At 45.4% G+C, this 16531-nt stretch overlaps 1 protein-coding gene across 1 annotated transcript; it reads right to left on the bottom strand.

The window, feature by feature from the left end:
- Positions 1 to 8601: 8601 nt before the first annotated feature.
- On the bottom strand, positions 8602 to 16249 carry PKIB (cAMP-dependent protein kinase inhibitor beta). Its single transcript, XM_065400590.1, has 2 exons — positions 16096 to 16249; positions 8602 to 8684 (listed from the first exon to the last, which is right to left on the bottom strand). Exons 1-2 carry the CDS (start codon positions 16247 to 16249, stop codon positions 8602 to 8604), a joined length of 237 nt encoding a protein of 78 aa, XP_065256662.1.
- Positions 16250 to 16531: the final 282 nt, after the last annotated feature.

Genomic DNA, 16531 nt, shown 5'->3' with positions numbered 1-16531 from the left:
TTATTCCCCTAGAGTTTGAGCAAGCTGATCACTCTCCTATTTTGAAAAAAGATTTCCAATCTTCTGGAATGTGACCAGTTTCTCAAACTTTTAAGACAGCTCTATGAAGGCAGAGAACTAAATCCAGGCCTCCACTCTTTAGCAGTTCTGATGAAATAGCAAGACAAAGTATTTTGTAACTGTTTGATCACAAGCATCACTTCCTTTAACGTCACCGGCCTGTTTTCTGCGGGATTCTTTTTTTGATTACACTGTAGTTTACCTGTTGGTGGGGATCTGTTCATTAATTCACACATATGTTCACCCCAGCATTTAAGTTGTGCTTCAATATCTTGGCAATATTGTCTATTTTTGTCCTTAGCTGGTGGAAGGCACAACAATGGCTGGGCATTTAGCACCTTTAACATCTCAATTACACATTTCTGGTCATGTCTTTCAGAGGCTTCCTCGATGCACGGCACCATACTATTTACACACACACTCTCAGGGCTAGTCTACACTACTATGCTACATAAAACCCACTGCACCATCATATATTCTGGGTTCATGTCTCTGTGTGACGGTGCACAGACATTTAGACAGACAAGGCGGGTGAGGTAATATCTTTTATTCGACCAACACTTTGTCTCTCTAATATGCTAGGACTAAACACAGGTACAATTACACTGCACATATCCAGACATTGTCACTATATGGGAATGATAACAAAGGATGTATAATGCCTTGTTATGTAACTCTGATCTTCAGCCATTAGGACATCATGACATAACCGTGAATATGTTGACAATGTGAAAATTGCTGTACTAATACTAATTCCAGCTGTGTGATGTTTACACAAGAGCATTCAAACATTTTTTAAAAGACCTGTCTGTACAATCTGTGTTACTACTTTATGTCAGTAGCATTTACACTGAGTATACAGTACATCACCTGCCATTTATTTCAATAGCATCCATTCAGGGAAGATAATAGGATGATATTGATTTCTGTTGAGGTGGATTTCAAGATTTATTGAGGAGCATGGTAAACACAGACTTAAGCAAGGTTCAGAACTTCTTAGCCAAATCACCCTTCTTTGTATTGTGCACTGTTAGCAGCCATTTTTATCTGTTTAGAACGCATATAAGGTTTAAGCCACCGCTACTACTATATCTGGGTTATGATCCCTAAACAGCAGCTGCAATTACACCCCGAGCCAACTTTTATTGTAGTCAATGGGCAAGACTTCCTTTGACTTCATTCCCTGGGAGCTGAATGTGACCTTTAGTTAGATATAATGTGAGCTATTCTGGAGTCTCTTTTGAAATGTACTACCATACAAACCTTGTGTACTTTGCCCATTCCATCAATCACCTTTTTTCTAAGCATGGTGGATACAATACTATACCAATACAAAACATATGGCATAAGTCCAGCTGAGGAATAGATATATTAAGTGCAGATAAGTTGCTTTTTAGAAATTCAAGAATTCTACTCATTAAGTTGCTCTTTCTAATTTGAGAAAATTATAATAAATCTCCCCAAAAGTATATTTGCCCATTTATTGCCATGCAGGATGTAAATGGAAATACATCTATTTATACCAGGAGAAGATCCAGCCCAATATGTTTGCTATATATCACATGTGTCTTCTGACAGCAAAGCAATAGGTCATAGCCAAGGAACATTAGCTTTCCAATGAGATATGTGAGCGTTCATGGCTGACTCTGTAAGCACTCAAAATACCCAAAACATATTAAATATATCTACAGCATAATGAACTAATGCTTTTTTCATAGTGAGTAGTTGAAAATGAATAATTGCTCCATTAAACTCTAAAAGCCACATCAGAATAGATACATTTTTCCTGCTTTGTAGCAGAATTGCTCTCTTTGCTCCATAAATCCACAGAACACCATGCATCATTTACGCTGACAATAAGGAAGCTTACAATAATACACAGCACTTGGACCGAATTGGCTGGAGTGGAAATTGGGTTCAATGCTTTGCAACATGTATCAGACTACCCCTAATAAAGGCTTAAGGCTTTGATTCAGCCAGGATATCAAGCATGTACTTAATTTTAAGTATGTGAGTAGTCCCATTGACTTCAGCGGGATTAGTCTCATGCTTAAAGTTAGGCATCTGCTTAGAAACCTGGCTAAATCAGGGCCTTAAAGTGGTTACTGTATAAATGAGAAATCCCATTACTGACTGTTAGCAATGTTGCTCCTTGTATATAAAGCTGGCACCAAATACTTTCCAGATAGATTAAATATGTTGACCCTGTTGAATTTAGTCATGTTTAAAAAAATCCTGTTTTGTTACTGTTTCTTTTTTTCTTCTCCTTAGATGAAGGAAACCAGTTTTCTATTTTAGATTTACTTCTTTCCCTTGTTTATTTCTTTACTACATTTTCTCAGTGGCATCTGTACCCTGGCAGACTAGGCGCCAGCTCATGCCAAGGTCCCCATGTCTCAACTGAAGACTGACAGATACGTAGCTGAAATCTGTCTGTTCACTTGTGGTTTAATAGTGATAAAATAAGTATTAGAATGACAGGAAGTTTTTAGTCTTTGGACTCAGTTGAATATTTGTGAGTTACTGCATGCATTAACTTTAGTTGTAATATGTGTATTCCATATTATAATGTAATATTTGGGCGGGTGTAGTGTGACCCCCCTCTGTGACCGTATGCATCACTGTACAGGAGAGGGACATTAATTAGTGTGAAGAGCTGCTCTTTTACAAAAATTGTTACACCCCCTCCCAAAAGAGGAGTCCCGTCAATACCAGACAGGCTATTGTTGGATCTTACAACTGGAAACTCCCTACTTCTGGTTTGAGGAACAGTCAGCAAATGGACTAAAGACTCTTATTGTTCTGATCTCCTCCCAATGAATGTGAATCATGCAAGTGGACTCTTCCCACCACCAGAGTGTGCAGTTGAGAGCCCATGGCAGGCGTGGGAGTAAAAACCCCAAACTAAAGGAACTAAGGATCTCTCTGGTGCTGGAATTCTGTGGGGGGCAAGGCATTTCCTAGGCCTATGCAAGAAAGCCCCAGCTGGTTAGCTGTGGTTAACCCTAAAGAACAAACAGAGCTTGCTGATTATAGAAACCTCTTTTACCATTTAAAACCTATAACTCATTCATGTGTCTATATTCACTTGCTTTACCCTTGTAAACAGGGCCGGCTCCAGGCACCAGGCAACCAAGCTGGTGCTTGGGGCGGCACCTGGAGGGGGGCGGCGCGGCGCTCGGGCCGCCGGGGAGAGCGGGGCCACAGCCGGGCTCGCCGCCCTCCCCCCCGCGCCCTCCCCCCGGCTGCCGGGGGGAGAGCTGCGAGCCCCTCCTGGGGCTCGCCGCCCTGCGCTCTGGCCGCCGGGGGGAGAGCCGAGCCCCAACCGGGGCTCGCCGCCCTCTCGCCGCCCTGCCCCCGGCGCTCTGGCCGCCGGGGGGAGAGCCGAGCCCCCGCCGGGGCTCGCCGCCCTCCTCCCAGGGCTCCGGCCGCCCTCCCCCCCGGCGCCCTGCCCCCTCTCGCCGCCCTCTCGCCGCCCTGCCCCCTGCGCTCTGGCCGCCGGGGGGAGAGCCGAGCCCCAACCGGGGCTCGCCGCCCTCTCGCCGCCCTGCCCCCGGCGCTCTGGCCGCCGGGGGGAGAGCCGAGCCCCCGCCGGGGCTCGCCGCCCTCCTCCCAGGGCTCCGGCCGCCCTCCCCCCCGGCGCCCTGCCCCCTCTCGCCGCCCTCTCGCCGCCCTGCCCCCTGCGCTCTGGCCGCCGGGGGGAGAGCCGAGCCCCAGCCGGGGCTCGCCGCCCTCTCGCCGCCCTGCCCCCGGCGCTCTGGCCGCCGGGGGGGGGGGGGAGAGCCGAGCCCCCGCCGGGGCTCGCCGCCCTCCTCCCAGGGCTCTGGCCGCCCTCCCCCCGGCGGGAGAGCGGAGCCCCCGCCGGGGCTCGCCGCCCCCCCCCGGGCTCCGCCCCCCCCCCCACGAGGGGGGGGGCGGGCGGAGGCTTTTTTGCCTGGGGCGGCAAAAAAGCCAGAGCCGGCCCTGCTTGTAAATAACTCTCTAGTTTCCTTTTCCTATTTAATAAATCTTCATAAAATGTATTATAGGATTGGCTACAAACCTTGTCCTTGATGTGCAAGGTACAGCGCAGTTGACCTGGGGTAAGTGACTGGTCCTTTGGGACAAGGAATAACCTGAATATTACTGTGAATTTTAGTTTTAAGGGCCATCTATCACAGAGATATGCTCATGTGGGTGACAAGACAGACTGGAATATCCAAGGGGACTGTCTGTGACTCCATTTAAGGCTATGTGCCCCTGAGGAGTTTGCACTTAGTGCAATTGGTTGGTGAAATCTCAGTTTAGAACTCATGACCAATTTGGGGTTTGGGCCCTAGCTTTTTAACAGTCTGCCCTGAGGTTGGTACCCAGGCTTTTGTGTCCCTCTTGGGAACGTCACAGCATCTTTTTACGCATCCCAGAGAAATTAGGGCCCAACCCTGCAAGGTTCTGAGTGCCTCGTGTGAGTTTCTGAGCATGATCCTAACTTTACACATGTGAGCAATTATGGAACTACTGTCATGTAAAGTTAAGCAAATGCATATGTGTGTGCCGTATTGGACCTTACGTCCCATTGATTCATTTCATTAGCATTCTAATAGAAAACTCCTGCAAAACACCTTCGGTTAATGAAAGCATTTGTTTAGCATCAATGTACGTAACCCGGATTTCACTGTCAATGTCAATGTCAGTGATTCTCAAACTTTTGTACTGATGACCCATTTCACATAGCAAGCCTCTGAGTGTGACCTCCCTCATAAATTAAAAACACTTTTTAATATATTTAATACCATTAATAATGCTGGAAGCAAAGCGCGGTTTGGGGTGGAAGCTGACAGCTCGCGACCCCCCATGTAATAACTTTGCGACCCCCTGAGGGGTCCTGACCCCCAGTTTGAGAACCCCTGGTCAATGTACTGTAAGGTTCAGTTTTCAAAATAGCCAGTGCTCCAAATGTGAAGAAAAATTAGGAGAATTCATATAGGCTAAAGCACCTGCTTCACTTTAAGCATGTGAGCAGTCCCATGTAATGGCACTTCACTGCTTAATTTCAATGGGACTACTCAGGTGTTCAAAGTTAGGCACATGATTAAGTACCTTGCTAAAGCAGGCTGTTGTAAAGGCCTGAAATGGGGACTGGAACACAGAACCAAGTCAGAGCAGGCATTGCAAGTGCAATACAACTTTGAATTCCTCTTGCCTAATCCTTCTGCTTTGCTTTTCTGTTGCCATTTCCTTTGCTCTTGCAACCTTTGGCAGCGCTTTTATCTTGTTTTAGTGGAACAGTGCTTTTATAACTTGTGAAAAGCTCTAGGACTTAGTTCCTGTTGGACAGGGGTCGGGAGGAAGTGGCAGAGCTCAGCTCCCACTCAGTTCGGGGGAAACTCCTCCTTTGCTGAAAGGCCCACACAAGGCATGCCTGGACTGGGAGGAAAGGGATGTGAAGGCACAGTATTTGTGCAGGGGTGCCTCTGCACACTCTGTGCACCAGGAAAATGTACTCTGTGCCAGCTAGGAATGAGCTAATGTGGAGGGAATATAGTAGTTGGGTTATGGAAATAGCAACTGAATCTGCACTTACGTAGTTCAATGGCCAGTGATGTCTGCATAGGGGTTGCACAGACACAGCAGTCACTACTAGGGCTTGGCAAAGTTTTGGGGAAAATCATTTGTTTGCTGAAAAATTCAGTTTTTGTTGGCCAGAATCTAGTCACCAATTCCATATGCCCATTTTGGCAAGGGAAGAGATTTTCAGGTCTAGCAAACAGCATGTGTCCCCACTTTATAAACAATAGCCCAATAGCTAGGGGATTTGCCTGGGATGTAGGGAAATCTACATTTGAATCCCTGAACTAGGGATTTGAACTTGGAATTCCCCTAACCACTAGGCCGGGGTGGCCAACCTGAGCTTGAGAAGGAGCCATAATTTACCAATGTACATTGCCAAAGAGCCACAGTAATACATTAGCAACCCCCCATCAGCTGCCCCCACCCCCACCCCTAGCGCCTCCCACCCACCGGCAGCTCTGCCGATCAGCTGTTTTGTGGCGTGCAGGAGGCTCGGGGGGAGGGGGGAAGGGGAGGAGCGAGGGCACGGCAGGTTCAGAGGAGGGGGTGTGAAGGGGTGGAGTGGGGGCAGGGCCTGTGGCAGAGCCAGGGGTTGAGCAGTGAGCACCCCCCAGCACATTGGAAAGTTGGCGCCTGTAGCTCCAGCCTATAGAAGGAGCCGCATATTAACTTCTGAAGAGCCGCATGTGGCTCCGGAGCCACAGGTTGGCCACCCCTGCAATAGGCTATAGGCTATTCTAAGGTGAACTGCTCTCCGTTTCTCCTGTTGAAGTTGTTCCACTTCGTAGAAATACTTAAATATACATTGAACCAAAAAGAGAGAGAGTGTGAGAATGATTCCGTATAGGGTTACCATATGTCCGGATTTTCCCGGACATGTCCGGCTTTTTGGTCCTCAAATCCCCGTCCGGGGGGAATTGCCAAAAAGCCGAACATGTCCGGGAAAATACTCCCAGCTTTGTTTTGCTGGCACCCCTGCCCCAGTCCCCTGCTTACCTTAGAGCGGCTCCGGCAGGCTGCGAGCTGCAGGCGGATTCCCCCGCAGTGGCGGCGGCTGCTGCTGCTCCCCCCAGACACCTCAGCTTTGTGTAGCTGAAGAGCCGAGCTGCCCGAGCGCTACCGGCTTCACGGTTTGCCGGGCAGCCCCCAGACCTCCAGACCCTGCGCTCTTGGCCGGGCGCTTCTCCAGCGCAGCCGGAGCCCAGGAGGGGAAGCACCCAGCCAGGGGCGCAGGGTCTGGAGGTCTGGGGGCTGCCAGGCAAACCGTGAAGCCGGTAGCGCTCGGGCAGCTGTTTCACGTGGCTGGGAGGGAGGAGGGGGAATGCGGGGTGCTCAGGGGAGGGGGCGGAGTTGGGGCAGGGACTTTGGGGAAGGGGTGGAGTTGGGGCGGGGAAGGGGCAGGGCCGGGGCCCCATGGAGTGTCCTCTTTTTTTAATGTTTAAATATGGTAACCCTAATTCCGTAGCCTGGTGATCAAGGCATTCACCTGGGAGGTAGGAGATGTGGATTCAAATCCCTCCTCTGAATTAGTCAGAGAAAAGATCACTTTGCCATCTTATAGACTTGCCTACTGACTGTGATGCAGCCCTGCATCTTGTCTCTAGGCTAGGGTGTGCATCATACCCCTATCCCTCTATAGGACAGCCAGTACATAAAGCCCCATTACTCTGGCTCCATGTGGGATTTATGATCATCATCCTTTGAGTACTGCCAATACCCATGTATCATTAATACCTCCACCTGTAAGCCATACTCCAATAGAAACACACTATGCAAATAGAAGTGCCTGATTATCAGAATTAGCTGCACACTATACCTTTGTAAGAATTTCAAATGACCATTGACTCTGATTCCAACACAAGTGCATGCATTCATGTGACTCTATATCCTGAATAATAAAGGGATCCATACAAAATATTTTCAGGGATACAATCTTTGTAACAAAATATGAATGATCTTTTAGTGCAGGCAGAGTCTTTGTTTAAATATGTTTTAGTAAACCCAGAATGAATGGAATAGCTCCATCATAAACGGACAAACCAAAAAATCACAAATGAAACAAAAAAATTGTGTATTATGGTACTTCTGATTCATTCCTTGCCATACAGGAGAGACATCAAAGATTCAAGAACACAAAAGAGATGGGATCTATTTAATATCCAGGATGAGCGTAAGCAATTTAAATCACTTACAAATGTTGCTATTTTATTTTAAATACATCTGAACAAATAGAGTATTGAGGCTGTGCACAGAAAAGACAGAAGGAGTATGATTGTTGGGAATAGAAGAACCCAGAGATTATCTGCCTGGGGATAGGGCTGAATAAACTGAAGAGATTTTCAAAAAGTTTTTTTTGTTTTTTAAGAAGAATATAGAACATTTTGGAAAAGAGGAGGAGAAAAATGTGTTTTGTTTCAGGCTTTTTCACCCCATTTCTCTTCCCAAAGAGAATAAAACCTCTGAAAGTTCCAAAAGTTTGTACATCATAGATGTATGTGTTTCTTCTATCTTTAAAGGTCAGAAAAATCCCCTCCCTATCTGCATCCCAATACACTTGACATAATCTCATCTTGGATGGGAAACAAGACTTGGTGTCAATGAAAAAAATAATTTGGAAAATTAATCAGGAGTTATATTTAGCACAGTTATTGTGTTTTGTACAACTGTTAACCATAATCATTGAAATGATCAAAAAGGGTTTGGTTGGATTAGTATCAATATGGTGCAACTGATAACAATTAAAAAACACCACATACATTCTTTAGCTTTTTCCTGGTTGTGATTTGTAGATTACTTGCTTTTTAATGGACTACAGTAGAAAACAGCATGAAAACCCTAAGTAGTAGCTGCAAGTTAATGTCATCCAGATACAATTGTGTTGAATAGTCCTGCCCAGACCACTACAGTTTCTAGTAGGGCTTGGAACCTGTGAAAAGCAGAACATTTGTAAAGTCTGTCGATGGACATTGTAAATCCAGCAATCTCTAGAGATTAGGAGGCACTGCTTTTTCCTTCTATCTCTGGGTTTTCCAACATGGCTTCGGATGATATTTCTCCACCCTCTGCTTCTTCATCTAAAGAGACATAAATACATGATAAAACACCTAGCACATGCATTCTCATGCAAGAGATTGGCTATTTAATCAAAGATAAATATTTATTGATCACTGCTAGTATCAGCTGGCTCTTAACTACCACAGTGACAGATGTTTTAGCAAAACCATTCGACAGCTAGAATAGATAGTTTAGACAGATAGGACTTTCATCTCATTTTCCAACAGCAATTCCCTGTTGATGCTGAGTTGCTTGCCCTGTGCTTATACTGATCAATGGGTATTTGGTTGTAAGATTAAAATTGGAGATAATTTCTTTGATTTTTCTCTTGTCATTTCCAAAGATAAGAAAGAATTTCATATCTCTGAGTGTTGCTTGGTTGCAGATAGAGAATGTTACAATGTATGGGGGTGCCAGTTATGGTATGACTGACTTTTCTTAGCATTGAAATGCTTCATAGACTCCACTTTGCCTTTGCTAGGTGAAGATTTTCTTTCTGATTTAGAAAGTTCACTCTTTTATGGACTGGGTTAGAGTGATTGTTTGAATACAACAAAACCATGGTAGCCTGAAAAGATAATTAAAACAGAATTCCACTATATAACTTCTGATGTATTATACTGTTAATTCTTTACTACTGATTAAATATACAAGTAAATGGAAACTGCCCTCTGTTTTGTTTTCTTTACTGCTCAGCAACAGTTTCTAAAACTATACTGCCCTCAAGCCACATGTGGCACAACCACTGATGTCAATGGGATTTGCACACCCAAATCTAGGCCAGACTATGGCTTTTAGGGATCTGTTCAGACCAGGTAGCTCTGATTTAAACATACAGTACTTGGCTGTGGAGCTCTCTGAGTCTTATGAAGTTTGACTGTCAGAACCTAAGGGGTAAATTTTCAGCAAGCAGCCCTGAGAACTTGCCATAACACTAGCATTAGCAAGAAGAACTGTGTATCTTATATCTGCCAGAGTGAAAATATGCAACTAAGCATCATTCCGGAGCCAGTGCTCCCTAGCATCACAAGCTCCATTCTGCAGGATTCTGATCAATTGCTGTAGGTGCTGAGCCCCCTCAACTCCCAGGGAAGTGAGTGGAAGTTGAGAGCAGCCCCTTCATGAGTTGCTTAGCACCCTGATTGAGCTGCTCATGCTTGCATCCAGCTGCAATGAGCTAGCTCTAATTCTAGAGCAGGGGTTCTCAAACTGCAGGTCAGGAAACCTCAGGGGATCATAAGGTTATTACATGGGGGGCCGCGAGCTGTCAGCCTCCACCCCAACCCCATTTTGCATCCAGCTTTTATAATAGTGTTAAATATATAAAAATGGTTTTAATTTATAAGGGGGGGCTTGTTATGTGAAAGGGTGCTATGTGAAAGAGGTCATCAGTACAAAAGTTTGAGAACCACTGTTCTAGAGTGACTGTGGTGACAGCTCATTTATCCTCTGCTCTTAGTCCTTGCTCAGCCAGCGCTGACTGGCTGAGAAAGAAGCCATATTGAGGTCATCTGCCAGTAAGAAAGAACTTTATTGAGCTGACCACTAGGTGGTTCCTTCACAGGAAGCCAATTTCTAGGTAGGCTCAGAATAAGTTACTCCCACAAAGGGGAAGAATCTGAGCATTAACTTGATGTGATCTTTACAGCACACTGGGCTACACCATAGACCAATGTATGCAGCTCCCATCCTTTGCTACATGTGGAAGAGCATCTGCAGATCCCATTCTTGGCTTTTCACCAGTATTACAGTGGTTTACAGCATCCTGGAGACAATGTAAAACTTATGGCCCACAAGCATTAAGGAAGGACAAACCTATTTGGATAAAGTCTCCAAGATCACCACCCACATTTAAACCCAAACTGAATTTCCTTTCAGGTATGGAAAAGTATGGCTTGCTTTAAAAAATAAAATCATTCCCCTCTGCACGTCTCCTCTCAGCTGGAAAAGAGGCTGTTCTTGTAGTATTTCTCGCTCAACTGGACAGAGGAATTGCCAGAAACCTTGTAAGAAAATCCTTTCATTGTGAAATTTCCAGCTCTGTTTTACAGACACAAAAGGTGCAGATGAGGATCCAAACTTTTGGGTGCTTGACCCTAAAAACTTTCTGGCCATTGTCTTGTCCTAAATTTACTTTCCAACAGTGTATATGGGCTACAATCTGTTGCATACATTGAGAATTCTTGAAATGGGTTTATGTGGCATTTACTAGAACGGGGTCGGCAACCTAAGGCACACGTGCCAAACACGGCACGCAAGCCAATTTTGAGTGGCACGCTGCTGCCTGCCGTGGTCCCGGCCCCCGGCCCCACTCAGCCCCCCTGCCCACCGCTCTCCCCTGCGGGGGCAGGAGGCAGAAGCTTGGTCCTGTGGCAGCCAAGCTTCCCCTTCCCCCGCTTCTTCCCCCAGCGTGGTGCTTTCCTGCCCCTCCTCGTCTCCTTCCCTGCACCGATCAGCTGATGGCCCTTGCGAGGAGGAGGGGGATGAGTGGCAGTGTGCTCGCTGCTCCGTAGAGGAGGCAGAAAAGAGGTAGGGACGGGGCCTTGGGGGAGGGGGTGGAACAGGGCATATCCCTTCCAGCCCCCTGCCATGAGCTGCTCAGGAAAGAGGCCTGGGAGCACCCCCATGAGCCGAGTACCCCAGCCTTCTGCCCTGCACCTCCACCCCCCCGCCCTCTGCCCTGACCCCTGAACCCCCCACACACCCAGTCTTCTGCCCTGCATCCCGCACACACACCCAGCCCTCTGCCCTGACCTCTGAAACCCACCCCCAGGTCTGGGGTCCCGGCTGCCAGCCCCTTGCCAGCTGGCATCCTGGCCACAGGCCCCGCTCAGTCCACTGCCGGCCTAGGTGAACAGAACCCCAGGCTGGAAGCAGGCTGAGCAGCCTGTAAGATCAGCATTTTAATTTAATTTTAAATGAAGCTTCTTAAACATTTTGAAAACCTTGTTTACTTTACATACAACAATAGTTTAGTTATATAATATAGACTTATAGAGAGAGACCTTCTAAAAAATGTTAAAATGTATTACCGGCACGCGAAACCTTAAATTAAAGTGAATAAATGAAGACTCGGCATGCCACTTCTGAAAGGTTGCAGACCCCTGTACTAGAATGATACAGAACCATTCTGTAGCTAGTGTCAGGGAAACCCTCTGAGAACTCTCTGCTCATACAGCACCCCTGAGTCATCCCTAAAGTTAGAGCCAAATTGACCCCCATCCTGTGCAAACTTCCTATTACCTCATTTTCACCATTGCAAATTACAGATATCAGAAATGGAGGATTCAAAAGCAGCCCTTTTCAGAAACAGCACTGGTCTACAACAGTGTTAAGAGCAATTGATAATTCATTGTTCTTCCAATCTCTGCAGATTACATCCCTGTATTCATGTGAAAGAAACAGCACATTTTGCTGGAGCTACCGTATCTCTGTTTTATTTGTTCTTAATAATAGATTGGATGGGCACCAGGAGTGGATGATTATTCTGTCTGGAGGCCTAAATACTTATGTCATTTTATGTAATGCCTTGGCATTTCTTTTAACAAGGTGATCACTCTTTCATGTTAATTTTCATGTGGTAAAAGACTAAGGGGAGAGGCTCTGTGCTGTAAGAAGCACTTTTCCCCCCCCCCAACAACTAAGCTTTCCAGAGGCTAAAATGAAACAAATGGGAGGAATCTTTCTTGATCTCCAGTTGTTTTGTTAACTCTATTTTATTCAAGTTAGTTATGTGTCTCCGATTGTGCTGAACTATATAAAGCTTAATAAGATTTTTTTAAGCCAATGAATATTTCATTGGGCTTGGCTAATGCAGTGTTTCCACCTCCACAGCTCCAGCTGTGAATAACAGCCCAAATCCACATTGTTCTCAGCTACATCCCATTCAGTAATGGAAATAGCAGCTCCCCAGTGTGTAGTGGTAAAAAAAAAGAGAAGTGGGTAAATGAACCTAAACTAAACTCTATATTCCCCAAATGCGAAGTTGGTAATCTCCATTTACCTGCATTTACCCTCATTACACTATTGCAGCTCTCCTTTCCCCAGTCTGAGCATAAAGGGAACCATGCCGAGCTCAGAGTAGAAAGATTTATCACAGTTCTTGTCAAATGAAATCTTATACTTTGACCAACATAAATAATTCTCATTATAATATGTATCAAGAATGTGGTGGAGTGGACTCTTGGGGTATGTCTACATTGCAATTAAAAACTCATGGCTGGCCCATGCCAGCTGACTCAGGCTCAGGCTAAAGGGCTGTTTAATTGCAGTGTAGATGCTGGGGCTTGTGCTGGGGTCTGGGCTCTAGGATCCTGTGCGGTGGGAGGGTCCCAGAACTTCAGCTGCAGTCTGAGTCTGAACATCTACACTGCAATTGAACAGCCCAAGTCAGCTGGCACAGGCCAGCCCCGGATGTCTAATAGCAATGTAGACATACCCGTAGTGCTACAAGTACTAAGGCCAGCCTCTTTTATAATGCAAATGCCTGCAGGGAGAGGTTAAGATCTCAGTTTCTCTAGAGGTCTGATCCAGCTCTCACTGAAGGGGAGTTTTTCCATTGACCTTAGGGCCTGATTCAGTTCCCATTACCTGCTTTCACTGCTGTCAGACTCTTAGGGCTGCCAGCACTAAGGCCTCCGCTGCCCTCCCCTAAACCTAAGGCAATATCTTTGGACCACCCCTACTGTCTTTCCCTTCTAGCTAAAGCAATCTTGGAACCATCATCAATTATCTTTGAAAACTCATGGAAGATGGGTGAGTTCCCAGAGGACTGGAGAAGAGCAAACATAGCACCTATCTTTCAAAAGGGGAACAAAGGGGACCCAGGCAATTACAGACTGGTGAGCCTAACTACAGTACCTGGAAAGATATTGGAACAAATTATTACATAATCAGTTTGTCAGGATCTAGAGGATAATAGGGTTATAAGGAATAGCCGGCACGCATTTGTCAAGAACAAATCATGCCAAAACAACCTAATTGCCTTCTTGGACTGGGCTACTGGCCTAGTGGATAGGGGAGAAGTAGTCATGATATATCTTGATTTTAGTAAGGATTTTGACACATTCTCACACGATAGTCTTATAAGCAAATTAGGGAAATGGGGTACAGATGAAATTACTACAAGGTGGGTGCACAACTGGTTGAATGACCATACTCAAAGAGTAGTTACCAATAGTTTGTTGTCAAACTGGGAGGGCATACCTAGTGGGGTCCCATGGGTCAGTCTTGGGTCCAGTTCTATTCAATATTTTTATAAAGGCCTTGGATAATATAGAAGAGAATATACTTATAAAATTTGCAGATGACACTAAACTGGGAAGGATTGCAAGCACTTTGGAAGACAGGATTGGAATTCAAAATGACCTTGAAAAATTGGAGAATTGGTCTGAAACAAACAAGATGAAATTCAATAAAGATGACTGCAAAGTACTACACCTAGGAAGGAAAAATCAAATGCACGACTACAACACAGGGAATAATTGGCTAGGTGGTAGTACTGCTGAAAAGAATCTGGTGGTTCTAGTGGATCACAAATTGAATATATGTCAACAATGTGATGCAGCTGCAAAAAAGGCTAATATCATTCTGGGGTGCATTAACAGGTGTGTCAAATATAAGACATGGGAGGTAATTATCCCGCCCTGCTCAGAACTGGTGAGGCCTCAGCTGGAGTATTATGTCCAGTTCTGGGCACCACACTTTAGGGAGGATGTGAACAAATTGGAGAGAGTCCAGAATAGAGCAACAGAAATGATTAAAGGTTTAGAAAATCTGGCCTATGAGGAAAGGTTAAAAATATTGTGCATGTTTATTCTTGAGAAAAGAAGATTAAGGGGAGGACCTGATAACAGACCTCAAATATGTTAAGAGCTGTTATAAAGAACTCCTTGTCAGAGGATGTTGTGAAGGCCAAGACTAACAGGGTTCAAAAAAGAACTAGATAAACTCATGGAGGATAAGTCCATCAATGGCTATTAGCCAGGATGGGCAGGGATGGTGTCCCTAGCCTCTGTTTGCCAGAAGCTGGGAATGGGCGATGGATCATTTGATGATTACCTGTTCTGTTCATTCCCTCTTGAGCACCTGGCATTAGCCACTGCCGGAAGACAGGATACTGGGCTAGATGGAACTTTGGTCTGACCCAGTATGGCCATTCTTATGTTCTTATATTCTAAAGAGGACAGTGATCATTTGTTTTCCATGTCCACTCAAAGTAGGACAAAACGTTATGGGCTTAATCTTCAGCAACGGAGATTTAGGATAGACATTAGAAAAACAGGTTGGACAAATACCTGTCAGGGATGGTCTAGGTTTATTTGGTCCTGCTTCAGCATTGGGTGCTGGACTCGATTACTTCTCAAGGTCTCTTCCAGCCCTACATTTCTATGATTCTTCTTTCTGTGCCCATCTCTTTCCCCCTCTACTTTATAATGCTCTGCCCTTTAACTTTGTGCTTCTGTTCGCCAAACACATACATCCTAAATTTCTGATTCTTTTTCCACCCTTCTCGTTTCAAGCCAGCAGGTGGCAAGTTGATACCTTTTTACTCCTCTACTCAAGTGCTCTATCTTCCTGTGGGATCTGCTGAGAAAAGGTCTGCCTGTTCATTACCCTCTCACAAGTCCCCCGTGATCCGCAGTGGGTTGGAAATATCAGTTATAGAACCTCAGAGATATATGAAACTGCAGATAAGACAACCATGGAAGATAAATAATAGGAACAGCTTCTCTCTTTGAGAGCACCAAGGGGCCAGAAACTAGCTGAAAATCCCCTTCGGTTGAGCAAATTCTCAGCTGGGGTAAAGCTGGTGTAGCTGTCTCCTCACCACCCCTTCTCCACCCTGGCAGAGGAGGACAAGGCAGAACACAGCTCTCCTCCACAAATTTACAGCTGGCATATGGTCTCCTGGGGTAATAGGTACATCCCTAGATGGCTCTGATTTATGCTTGAGTTGGGGCCAAAGCTGCAGTGGTTTTGGAATTGGGGTGCTGTAAGTGGCTTCCTGACACCTCTTGCCCTCCTGTGCTGAGACCCCAGTGCAGAAGAGAATCTGGCACATAAGGCGAGTAACCAACTAACAAGATGATCGGTGGCACAACAGTGTTGTGATGTGGGTGGTTGTTTTTTGTTGTTGTTGCTGCATGGATTTGGAATTCATCTTATAATTCCAGCTCCCCAGCTAGTGAACAACAGGTATAAGGGTGGATATGGCAAGTTTAGCTGAAGTCTGGTATAAAATTAACCTTTCCCAATTAATGGGCACAACTAATGGCTGCTTTGGAAAACAGATGCAGATTTAGTTCTAGCTAGAGAAGAAATACTGCCATTGCACTTGACATCATAACTGAAAGAAGTGGTAAAAGTCTTGAGAGAAAATGGAGGATAACTGCATGAAATCCTTAGTTCTCACCAATTTGTAGGCATTACCTTTTGACACAGAAAGTTCAGCTAGTTTGTGTGGCAGGTCTGAAGTCCCTGCCCCAGCCCCAGCAGGAGAACCCAGAATATCTGGTAAGGCATTTCGGCGGCCTGCCCTTCCCGATGCTGCAAAATCTGTGACCACAGGCTCCACATCAGTCATTTCTAACTTCTTTCTTCATAGCAACATCTGCAGACAGAACACACACCAAAAAAAAAAGAAGCTGTAGTCTGTCTTGAAACATGCAGTAATCCTGTTACTCAACAATGGAAGGTAGTCAGCTTCTGAACAATCAAATACCAATGGCTTGTGAAAAGTGACTAACTAGTGCTTTCTTAATAAATGTCACATACTTCAATACCCTGCTGCCATAACTTTATCTATGCTCTGAGAAAACATTTCACTGTTCATTTCCTTCTGTTTCTATTTGTACTTTAGCATCAC

Source organism: Emys orbicularis, chromosome 3 (genome assembly GCF_028017835.1).
Source record: "Emys orbicularis isolate rEmyOrb1 chromosome 3, rEmyOrb1.hap1, whole genome shotgun sequence".
Lineage (NCBI taxonomy): Eukaryota > Metazoa > Chordata > Testudines > Emydidae > Emys > Emys orbicularis.
The sequence above is the reverse complement of the archived record's forward strand: the minus strand, read 5'-3'. Positions and strand labels throughout refer to the sequence as shown.